The sequence below is a fragment of the Schistocerca gregaria genome, chromosome 4, assembly GCF_023897955.1.
Source record: "Schistocerca gregaria isolate iqSchGreg1 chromosome 4, iqSchGreg1.2, whole genome shotgun sequence".
In the NCBI taxonomy this organism is placed as follows: domain Eukaryota; kingdom Metazoa; phylum Arthropoda; class Insecta; order Orthoptera; family Acrididae; genus Schistocerca; species Schistocerca gregaria.
The window spans coordinates 550,914,304-550,926,851 of NC_064923.1; the positions used below are offsets into that span (position 1 = coordinate 550,914,304).

The 12,548-nt window shown below is 45.7% G+C and overlaps 1 protein-coding gene across 1 annotated transcript in view; it reads left to right on the plus strand.

Moving 5' to 3' along the window:
• Nucleotides 1–12,548, plus strand: part of LOC126268003 (thymus-specific serine protease-like) — a 182,069-nt gene that overhangs the window by 60,313 nt on the left and 109,208 nt on the right. The window contains exon 3 of the mRNA XM_049973379.1: nucleotides 6,546–6,727. Within this exon, the coding sequence (XP_049829336.1) occupies nucleotides 6,546–6,727 (182 nt within the window). The remainder of the gene's footprint in view (nucleotides 1–6,545; nucleotides 6,728–12,548) is intronic.

Sequence of the window (12,548 nt, forward strand, 5' to 3'; positions counted from 1 at the left end):
AGCAGCCTGCATTGCTGCGAAAGGTGGATATACACTGTACTAGTGCCGACATTGTGCATGCTCTGTTGCCTGTGTCTATGTGACTGTGGTTCTGTCAGTGTGATCATGTGATGTATCTGACCCCAGGAATGTGTCAATAAAGTTTCCCCTTCCTGGGAGAATGAATTCACGGTGTTCTTATTTCAATTTCCAGGAGTGTAGTTTCAGTCACCAGTACTTGATTAACGCGAGTTTGCTTGGTTCTGGTCACAAACGCAAGTAACTGACTGCAGTGGTGGGAAACAGGAAAATATCAGAATAGGCACAAGACTGCAATACCACTTTAAATCACGCACCTGTTACAAGTATAAATTCTCCCTTCATAAAACGAAGGCACCCGTGGGTTAGGGGTAGCGTCTTTGATTAGTGACCAAAACGTCCTCGGTCCCGGTTCGAAATGCGTCACTTCTTAAATTCTGACTAATAATCGGAATTGGCGGCCGAGGAGTGGACACGGTTCAGGGCACTCTCTTATACATGGGATGGGAAACTGCCGCTGTCGGAGGAAGAATCAGCTATAACCAACGGCATGAGGACGCAGAAGGCAATGGAAATCACTGCCTTAAAGACACGCAATGTGTGTCCACAGGACGTATGGCCTTTAACTGAAAAAGTGTCATGATGATCTCTCCACTGGCAAAAGATTCAGCAATAGTCCCCCATTCGGATCTCCGGGAGGGGACTGCCGAAGGCGAGGTGACCATGAGTAAAAAATTGAATACTCAACGAAAGGGTAACGTTATACGAATCAGGGCGTGGAATGTTACAAGCTTGAACATGTAGATATAGTAAGTGTCAGTGAAGTGAGGTGGAATGAAGACAAGGATTTCTGGTCAGATGCGTTTAGGGTAATATCAACATCAGTAGAAAATGGTATAACGGTAGTAGTATTCGTTATGAATAGGAAGGCAGGCAGAGAGTGTGTTACTGTGAACAGGTTGTGATAGGTTGTTCGCATCAGAATCGACAGCAAACCAACACCGAAAAGGGTAGTTCAGGTATACATGCCGAAGTCGCAGGCTGAAGATGAAGCAGAGAAAGTATATGAGGATACTAAAACGGTAATACAGTACGTAAGAGGAGATGAAAATCTAATAGGCGTAGGGGACTAGAATGCAGTTGTAGGGGAAGCAGTAGAAGAAAAGGTTACAGGAGAATATGGGCTTGGGACAAGGAATGAGAGAGGAGCAAGACTAATTGAGGTTCTGTGGCAAATTGCAGCTACTAATAGCAAATGCTCTGTCCAGTAATCACAAGAGGACGAAGTACTTTAGGAAAAGGTCGGGTGACACGGGAAGATTTCAGTTAGATTGCATCATCAACAGACAGAATTTCGAAATCAGATACTGTATTGTAAGGCTTACCCAGAATCAGATATACTCTCAGGTCACAATACAGTAGTGATGGAGAGTAGGCTGACGTTTAAGATATTAGTCAGGAAGAAAAATACGCAAAGAAGTGGAATACAGAAGTAGTAAGGAATGAGGAGATAGAGCAATAAGGAATAGATTAGTAGACACTACAGTTGAAGAGGAATGGACATCTCTAAAAACAGCAATCACAGAAGTTGGAAGGGAAAACATAGATGCAAAGAAAGAAACTGTGAAGAAACCATCGGTAACGGAAGAAATACTTCAGTTGATCGGTGTAGGAAGAAAGTACAAAAAGGTTGGGGAAATTCAGAAACGCAGAAATAAAATTCGCTGAGGAATGAAATAAACAGAACGTGCAAGTAAGCTAAGACGAAATGACCGCATGAAAAATTCGAAGAAATCGAAAAAGACGTGATTGCCGGAAGGACTGTCTCAGCATATAAGAAAGTCAAAAATACCCTTGGTGAAATTAAAAGCAAGGTTGCAGACATTGAGAGGACAACGGGAATTCCACTATTAAGTGCAGAGGAGAGAGCCGAAAAGTAGAAAGAGTACACCGGACACCGCTATGAGGGGAGAGATTTTTCCGATGTGTAGAATAATAAACAGGAGCCGAGTCAGAAGAGATGGGAGATCTAATATTAGAATCAGAATTTAAAAGAGCTTGGAGGACTTAAGACCAAGTAAGGCAGCAGGGATAGATAACATTCCATAAGAATTTCTAAAATCATTGGGGAAAGTGGCAACAAAACGACTATTCACGTTTGTATGTCGAATCTATGAGTCTGTAGGCGTACCATCTGACTTTCGGTAAAATATCATCCACACAATTACGAAGACTGCAAGAGCTGACAAGTGCGGGAATTGCCGCACAATCAGCTTAACAGCTCGTGCATCAAACGTACTTACAAGAATAATATACAGAAGAATGGAAACGAAAACTGAAGATGTTTTAGATGCCGATCAGTTTGACTTTAGGAAAGGCAAAGGCACCATGGACGCAATTCTGATGTTGCGGTTGATAATGTCAGGAAGGCTAAAGGAAAATCAAAACATGTTCGTAGGATTTGTGGACCTCGAATAAACCGTTCGACTATGTAAACTGGTGCAAGAAGATCGAAATTCTGAGAAAAACAGGGGTAAGTTATAGGGAGTGACGGGTAATATACAATATGTACAACAGCCAAAAGGGAATAAGTTTGGGCGAACAAGAAGGAAGTGCTCGGGTTAAAATGGGTGGTAGCCAGGGAAGTAGTCTTTCGCTCCTACTGTTCAATGGAAGCAATGATGGATATAACAGAAAGGTTCAGGAGTGGGACTAAAATCCTCGAGTTGTATAGAGTTCTTCGTCCAGACAGTGTGGAATCGCTGTGTAAGTTGTAGTGACATAGTAAATTCACGACAATAACACAGATTCAAGGCACACACAAAGGCAAGACATAACTACAAAACACAATTTTCTTCCTTTTGTTTGTCAGTTTTTAAAATATCCGTTTTAAGTATCTTAAAATTAAGGGCAACATTCTGTAAATACGACAAGCAGTGCCATCAGTTAGTGGTGTGGGGAATTAGTTGCACAAATTTTTATTTATTGTTATTTTTATAATGTAATTTCTTAAAGGCTTCTGGGAATATTTTTCTGTTTGAAAGGAAACTGCACGGAGTAGGGCAAAGACGTTATTTCCTGTTAAAAAGAGTCAAGCAGTAACAGTCTGTTACTGACAGTGAATGATTGCCTATGCTTTCGATATAGCGATGTATCCTTGCGATGTTCGCAGAAAACGTGTGGCTTGACATGTGACATGTATTGAGCTGTCGCAAGAAGAAGATTATCGCCCTGGATTACTAAACATAAAATCACTACTTGGACCCAAAGGGAGACAGAAACGATACCAGTCTACCGCATATTTATGATATTCACTTGAATAATGCGTTTGCTCAAGAAAGTCAAGCAAGAGATTTAGTAAAGTGCAGCTTCTCGATGATTTGTATCTGAATCTTCAATGCGCTGTTGCCTTGAAGCAGCATACCGACATAACGCCCAACTTACAGTACACACACAAAGAAATTCGAAAAAAACCAATATTTAGGCAATTAAAAAATGATTTCGATGAATCAGCGTTTTTTAATCACTCTAAACCTATTTTAACGACACGCTGTTAGTGATTAGTTGCAAATGGAGAGACAAATTTGTATCAGTAACGTTATTTGGCACTAAAGTTAATTTTATTTCATTTCACGAATTCTTCGGATAACATTTCACAAATAGAAGATCATTATACACTCCTGGAAATTGAAATAAGAACACCGTGAATTCATTGTCCCAGGAAGGGGAAACTTTATTGACACGTTCCTGGGGCCAGATACATCACATGATCACACTGACAGAACCACAGGCACATAGACACAGGCAACAGAGCATGCACAATGTCGGCACTAGTACACTGTATATCCACCTTTCGCAGCAATGCAGGCTGCTATTCTCCCATGGAGACGATCGTAGAGATGCTGGATGTAGTCCTGTGGAACGGCTTGCCATGCCATTTCCACCTGGCGCCTCAGTTGGACCAGCGTTCGTGCTGGACGTGCAGACCGCGTGAGACGACGCTTCATCCAGTCCCAAACATGCTCAATGGGGGACAGATCCGGAGATCTTGCTGGCCAGGGTAGTTGACTTACACCTTCTAGAGCACGTTGGGTGGCACGGGATACATGCGGACGTGCATTGTCCTGTTGGAACAGCAAGTTCCCTTGCCGGTCTAGGAATGGTAGAACGATGGGTTCGATGACGGTTTGGATGTACCGTGCACTATTCAGTGTCACCTCGACGATCACCAGAGGTGTACGGCCAGTGTAGGAGATCGCTCCCCACACCATGATGCCGGGTGTTGGCCCTGTGTGCCTCGGTCGTATGCAGTCCTTATTGTGGCGCTCACCTGCACGGCGCCAAACACGCATACGACCATCATTGGCACCAAGGCAGAAGCGACTCTCATCGCTGAAGACGACACGTCTCCATTCGTCCCTCCATTCACGCCTGTCGCGACACCACTGGAGGCGGGCTGCACGATGTTGGGGCGTGAGCAGAAGACGGCCTAACGGTGTGCGGGACCGTAGACCAGCTTCATGGAGACGGTTGCGAATGGTCCTCGCCGATACCCCAGGAGCAACAGTGTCCCTAATTTGCTGGGAAGTGGCACTGAGTAGGATCCTACGGTCTTGGCGTGCATCCGTGCGTCGCTGTGGTCCGGTCCCAGGTCGACGGGCACGTGCACCTTCCGCCGACCACTGGCGACAACATCGATGTACTGTGGAGACGTCACGCCCCACGTGTTGAGCAATTCGGCGGTACGTCCACCCGGTCTCCCGCATGCCCACTATACGCCCTCGCTCAAAGTGCGTCAACTGCACATACGGTTCACGTCCACGATGTCGCGGCATGCTACCAGTGTTAAAGACTGCGATGGAGCTCCATATGCCACGGCAAACTGGCTGACACTGACGGCGGCGGTGCACAAATGCTGCGCAGGTAGCGCCATTCGACGGCCAACACCGTGGTTCCTGGTGTGTCCGCTGTGCCGTGCGTGTGATCATTGCTTGTACAGCCCTCTCGCAGTGTTCGGAGCAAGTATGGTGGGTCTGACACACCGGTGTCAATGTGTTCTTTTTTCCATTTCCAGGAGTGTAGAATACTGTTACCTGTACAACATCATTGGACATTAATGTTATTTGATGCATAATTAATAACATTGTCAGTATGAATGTGTGCACGAATGTTTTCTAATTACAATAACATATTATTAATATGCAAACATAGTGCTGCAGGGTGCTAAAATATTGACTATACCTATTTCTATCCTCCAGTCATTGTATGAACAAAAATCTTACTTTTCTTATTTCAGTTTCAATGTTGAGCACACAAGAGTAAAATGCAGGGTGTTTGAAAAAGAACTCCCTAGTTTCAGTGTGTGCTAGAAAATGTACAAGGTGACATATATTATTCTTGTTTGTGGTTTTTGATTCATCAACTCTCCAAGTTTGGCTCCCCTGAAGTTGGCAGGACTGCTTGACCTTGAGAAGGCACCAGTGCTGTTTTTTTCCTCTGTTCCCTCAGTTTAGTCCAGGCATGAGTGCAATGCAGTGCAGAGCAACTCAATTACAATGTCTACTACGCAACAGAAAGCACAGTGTATTATTTGGCTTCCGAAAATTCAGTCAGTTATAACAGTGCAACTTAATTTTTGACGTCAGTATGGTGGTGAACAACCTACAGCAAAAATTATCCGACATTCACTATAGTCTTTCAAGGAAATCAGTAGTAAGCAAAATCACCAGGTAGACCGAGAACTTCTGAAGATGACGTTGAAGAGATCCGTGTTTCGTGTGTTAGCCCGAAGAAGTCATTGGCCAGACGTAGTCTACAATTAGGAGTGCCCCACCTCATTACGGTAACCATGTGCATGCGGCTCTTGACACTCGCTTTCCAGGAAGGTGGATACACAGGGCTGGCCCAACACCTTGGCCACCACGAAGCCCTGACTTAAACCCACTGGACGTTTCCTCTTAGCGCCACATAAAAATTTTGTGCACAGTGGAAAGATCTGAGAAATCAATCATTTACGGGAAAAGATCGTCGCGGTGGTTGGTACAGCTACACCCGAAATGTTGGTGAACACGTGGCGAGAAATTGAATATCGCCTAGACGTGTGCAGGGCAACAGATGGATTCCTCGTTGAGTCTACTAACATTAAAACAAAACTTGAAGGAATTCACTTTCATGATATGTACTCACTGATGTAATTTTTCATTAATTTCTCCATTAAATTTATACTTAAAACTAGTGAGTTCTTTTTCTAACACCCTGCATTACCGTTACGTATGCTTATGAAACTTCTTTGTTACACGGCGGTGGAGGTCCGATATGCTAAAGGTCATTGCTTCTGGTTGGGAACGGTATTTAAGTAGTGAATCCCAACGGTCGCTTTTACAAGGTGCATAGCGCCTTACAGTTCAGGTTACTATTAGTGACTTACCTGACGCTTGGGTAGCTTTCCCAACAATTTTCGTGATGATTTGATGTGCAGAGAGTATAGTGCACTGCTATCGCGGCATAATCGACGCATCTGTTTGCAGCGGTTCTTCCGTAACTCGGCACACCACGAGGCGGGGGGCCCGGTGCTGCTATACGTGGGGGCGGAAACGGAGGCCAACGTGGCGTGGGTGGAGGCTGGCTTCATGGCGTCGCTGTGCGCCCGGCTGCGCGGCCTCTGCCTCGAGCTGGAGCACCGCTTCTACGGGCAGAGCCGACCCACTCGGTAAGCCAGCAACGTAGCTATAGAACGGTGGATTGACTGATAGCGCTGCAGCGTTCTCCGACATCGATTATACCTTCCTTTCGAATTATACAAATGCGCTGATGGGATTGGAAAGCGTTACATGATCAGTACCTTTAGCAAAAGCTGCTAATCCGATGCTTTAGTGTTTACATGCCTGTGGGGTATATGATCAACACTTCCTCCTTATGCGAACTCGCTCTCATCGCAGAAGAAAGCCATTTATACAGATGAAAAATGCTGGCTACTGTGTTTCTCTAACGTTATTGTAATTTTTTAGTGAAGATCGCAACACAGCATGCACGTGTAGCTCATATTTTCGACTTTCAGATAGTTCGAATCATTGGCATGTGGGGCATGGAACTATCATATATTGTTCACATATAACACAGACAGTTGACTGTAGTGCGATACCTGCAGGCTGAGTGGTGATGAAATGGACTCAGGACAACATTACATCAAGAACAGTAAGCGTAGATGCTTCGAGAACGACTATACCTTGAGATGATCTAAGAATTGTTCGACTAGCTCTGAGGAATAGACTGATGCTTTCAGCTGAAATACAGGCAGAGATTACACGCAGGATGTCACATTCGGGAACAGATTACTGCAAGCAGAATTGAAATCTTGCATTTCATAGGTTGTTTACCCCTGACACCATACCACACGCTCCAGAGACTTGCACGATGTAGAGCCAGCGTCAACTGGAACATTGAGTGGCCTACTGTGATGTTCAGCGAAGAATACAGCTTACATTTTTGGAGGTCAGATAGACGCCAAAGTGTCCATAGACGGCCTGATGAAAGGCTACAGGAAGCACTGATTATTATACTTCGAATACACTGGAGAAGTTTCGCTGGGAAACCCTTGCACATCCTTCATACTGTTCCAATCTCTCCCCATGCCATTAACATATTTTGGAGCCGTGAAAAAAAGACATTCATGGCTGTCGATTTGGTTGGTAGGTTAGTTTAAAAGTGGGGGGGGGGGGGGGGGGGGACCAAACTGCGAGGTCATCGGTCCATTCTTCCCATTAGAACAATTACCCAAGGGAAAGAAGAAAATAAAGACGACATATGGCACAATAACACGAGAAAGGAAGAACGAGAAAAGTACGACAAACACTACAATGGGCAAAGCAGAACAAGAAAACCACAGAGGGACGCAAGAAGCAGAGAGAAGAGGAGAGGAGATTAAAAACAAGAAAGCAGGTTACCACGGGTGGCTGACCATGAGGTTAAAAAAGGAGAAGCCAGCCACTCTCCAACACATTGAAACCTCCACCCTAAAAGCCCCCGGATTGAGGACACAGAGGGAGAAAGGATATGCGCTAAAACTCAGATCAAATGATAAAACACACCCTCACGAATAAGACATAAAACTAAAGCTGGTGTTGAGGCACTATTGCCCAGCACCGAAGGCATGGTGGTGGGAAAATTGAAAGTCCACCGCAGAGTGGCTAAAAGTGGGCAGTCCAGAAAGAGGTGGACAACTGGCATTTGGGAGCCACAGCAACACTGAAGTGGGTCCTCGCGATGGAGGAAGTAACCATGTGTGAGCCACATATGACCAATGTGGAGCCTACAAAGGACAACTGATTCCTTCCAAGAATCCCTCAATGGAGACTTCCACACATTCGTAGTCTCCTTAAGGACACGTAGTTTGTAGGAATACTGTTATGCCATTCTGTCTCTCAAAGCCGAAAAACCTTGCAGCGTAAGACAGAAAGCAGGTCAGTTTCAAGGAAGCCATCGCCAGGAGTGGTTTCCGCGTAGCCTATTTGGCCATCCTGTCAGCAAGTTCGTGGCCTGGAATTCTGATGTGTCCTGGGGCCCACACAAACACCAATGAACGACAGAACAGTTCCAGGGCAGAGATGGACTCCTGGATGTTCGCCATCAAAGGATTGCGAGATACGGCCATACGCTCTGCAGTGAATACTCTGCAACCAGCAAGCAAGGGATACTGTTCAATATGGCCTCTGAGGCCATAGGCGAAGTCAACAATACCATCAGCCATCGATCCATCGTTGTGAACAACTTCAGAGCCCCAGAACACGTCAAGAATCGAGATGAAGTGACAGTGGAGAGTGGCGGGGTTAAAAGAGATCTTAGGGCCATGAAAAAGCCCAGACAAAGCTTCGCCTGAGGTGTACACCATAGAGGTGTACATGAATGGACCTCAAGTAGAGGTGGTAAAGGGAAGGACTCCAGTTCGGAGAGAAGGGATTGAACGCAAACCGCAGTCACGAACACTGAGCTGGGCTGTCGATGTTAGAGATGAACTGCCGTGGATGGGAAAAGGAGATGGTAATTCAGAAGCTCAGAAGAACTTTGAATGTGTGCAATGTAACTGGCTAGCAGTTGTGCACGTCGGATTCGCAATGGAGGGCCTCCAGCCTCTACCAGGATGCTGGTCATTGAACTCATTCTAAAAGCTCCCATCGCTAGGTGAACGCCACAGTGGTGCACTGGGAAAAGTAAACGCAACGCTGAGGGCGGCGCCAAACCGTAAACCAGACTCCCATAGCCCAGGAGGGGTTGAGCAAGGGCTCTGTAGAGCTGCAGAAGCGTAGAGCGATCTTCACCCCAGTTGGTGATGTTCAGGCAGCAGAGAGCATTGAGGTGCTGCCAGCACTCCCATTTGACTCCCTTTATGTGAGGTAGCTAAGTCAATCAGGCATCGAAAACCAGTCCTAAGAATCAATACGTCTCCACAACAGTGAGTGGATCGTCATTAAGTTCAGGTTCCGGATGAAAAGTACGACGCCGACAGAAGTGCATGACACACGACTTCACGACAGTGAACTGGAAGCCGTGAGCTAGAGCTCCCTGTAGGTGCCGCTCAGGAACACCAGTGCTGGAGGATCAATACAAAATGCAGATGTCATCCGCATACAGAGAAGGTGAGACCGACGGCCCTACAGCTGCTGCCAGATTGTTAATATACGTTAAAATAGAGAGACGCTCAATACGGAGCCCTGCGGAACGCCATTCTCCTGAATACAGGGGGAACTGTGGGAGGCACCGACTTGGACACGGAAAGTACGGAGGGACAGGAAGTTTTGCATAAAAGTCGGGAGCGGGTCCCAGAGACCCCACTCATAGAATGTGGCAAGTATATGATATCGCAATGTCGTGTCGTATGTTTTATGTAATTCAATAAAGACGGCAACCAGGTGTTGGCGTCTGTAAAGGATGTTCCAATGGCTGAATCGAGGGACACAAGCTTATCAGTGATAGAGCGACCCTGGTGGAAGGTGCCCTGATATGGAGCCAGTAGGTCACGAGACTCCAGGACTCAACCCAACCGCCAACACACCATACGTTCCAGCAGCTTACAGAGACTGATGGTGAGGCTGATACGCCAATAGCTATCCACATCAAGCGAATTTTTACCGGATTTTAGCACCAGAGTGATGGTGCTCTCCCTCCATTGCGATCGAAAGACGCCATCACACCAAATCCGGTTGAAGATGAGGAGGAGATTTCGTTTGTAGACAGACGAGAGATGTTTTATCATCTGACTGTGCATCCGATCCGGCCCAGGAGCTGTGTCGGAGAAATATGCAAGGGCGTTGAGGAGCTCCCACTCTCTATATGGGGCGTTTTAGGGTTCACTGTGGCCTGTAGTGAACGGGAGGACTTTCCTTTCCATCCGGCATCAGAGGGTGCGAAAGGTTGGGGGAAGTTCTCCGACGCAGTGGCTCGAGCATAGTGCTCAACAAAGTGCTCGGCAATCGCATTTGCATCGGTAGAGAGCACGCCATTCATGTTAACGCCATGGACACCTGTTGGGGTCTGGTACCCAAAAGGATGTCTGATCTTCATCCACACTTGGGAAGGTCATGTATGGCACCCAATGACGACACGTACCTCTCCCAACACTCCTGTTTCCGTCGTTTTATAAGCAGACGAACGGGGGCACGGAGCCGCTTAAAGGCTATTAGGTGCTCTGGGGAAGTGTGCCACTTATGTCGCTGTAGATCTCGCCGACGCTCTTTAATTGCCTGGGCGACTTCCGGTGACCACCAACGGACTGTCTTTCGCCGGGACACCCTACCGAACGTTGTAGTGAGCTGCTCAATCACAAATGGTTCAAATGGCTCTGAGCACTATGGGACTTAATATCTGAGGTCATCAGCCCCCTAGAACTTAGAACTACTTACAACTAAATAATCTAAGGACATCACACACATCCATGTCTGAGGTAGGATTCCACGGTAACCGCAGAGCTGAAGGCTACCCAGTCTGCCTTGTTTAAAGCTCATCTGGGTAGGCGTCGGTGGGCATGACGCCGGGGGTGTACAGTTAGATGGGAAAGTGGTCACTACCACACAGGTCGTCATGTGCTCTCCAGTGGATAGATGGGAGAGGTCCTGGGCAACTTGTATCCACAGGACACAGGGCCTGTAACTAACAGAAAAAATGTCGTTATGATCTCTCCACTGGCAAAAGATTCCGGAATAATCCCCCATTCGAATATCCGGGAGAGAACTGCCGAGGAGGAGGTGACCATGTGAAAAAGGTTAAATAACCAACGAAAGGAGAACGTCGGTGTGTGGAACGCCAGAAGCTTGAGCGTGGTAGGGAAGCTATAAAATCTGAAATGGGAAATGCAAAGGCTCGATCTAGATATAGTAGGTGTCAATGAAGTTAAATGGAAAGAAGACAAGGATTTCAAGTTAAATAAGTATAGGGTAATATCAACAGCAGTAGAAAATGGTATAATGGGAGTAGTATTCGTTATGAATAGGAAGATGGCGCAGAGCATGTATTGCTGTGAACAATTCTTAACAGAATCGACAACAAACCGACAGCGAAAACGATAGTTCAGCAAGCTGAAGACGAAGAGATAGAGAAAGTATATTAGGATACTCAAACGGTAATACAGTACGTAAAGGGAGATGAAAATCTAATAGCCATGGGGGACTAGAATGCAGTTGTAGGGGAAGCAATAGAAGAAAAGGTTAGGGGAGAATATGGGCTTGGAACAAGGAATGAGAGAGGAGAAAGACTAATTGAGTCGTGTCACAAATTTCATCTAGTAATAGCAAGTATTCTGTTCAAGAATCACAAGAAGAGGAGGTATACTTGGAAAAAGTCGGTTGATATGGGAAAATTCCAGTTAGATTACATCGTGGTCGGACAAAGATTCCGAAATCAGATATTGGACTCTAAGGTGCACCTGGGAGCAGACAGACTCAGACCACAATATAGTAGTGATGCAGAGGAGGCTGAAGTTTAAGACATTAGTCATGAAGAATCAATACCCAAAGAAGTGGGATACAGAAGTACTAAGGAATGACGAGATACAGCAATAACGAATAGCTCAGTAGGCAATACAGTTGAGGATGAATGGGCATCTCTAAAAAACGTCATCACCGAAGTTGGAAAAAGAACGTAGGCACCAAGAAGGTGTCTGGAAAGAAACCATAGGTAACAGGAGAAATTCTTCAGCTGATCGATGAAAGAAGGAGGTACAAAAATACAAGGAATACAGAAAAACAATTCGCTAGGAGTGTATATGAAATGAAGGGAAACTAAGACGAAAGGAATCGAAGAAGAAATTATTGTCAGAAGGACAGACTCAGCTTACCGAAAAGTCCAAACAACTTTTGGTGACTTTAAATGCAAGGGTGGAAACATAAAGAGTGCAACGGAAATTTCACTGTTAAATGCAGAAGAGAGAGCGGATAGGTGGAAAGAATACATTGAATGTTTGAATGAGGGGAAGATTTATCTGATGTGATAGAAGAAGAACAGGTGTCGATTTAGAAGACATAGGGAATCCAGTATAAGAA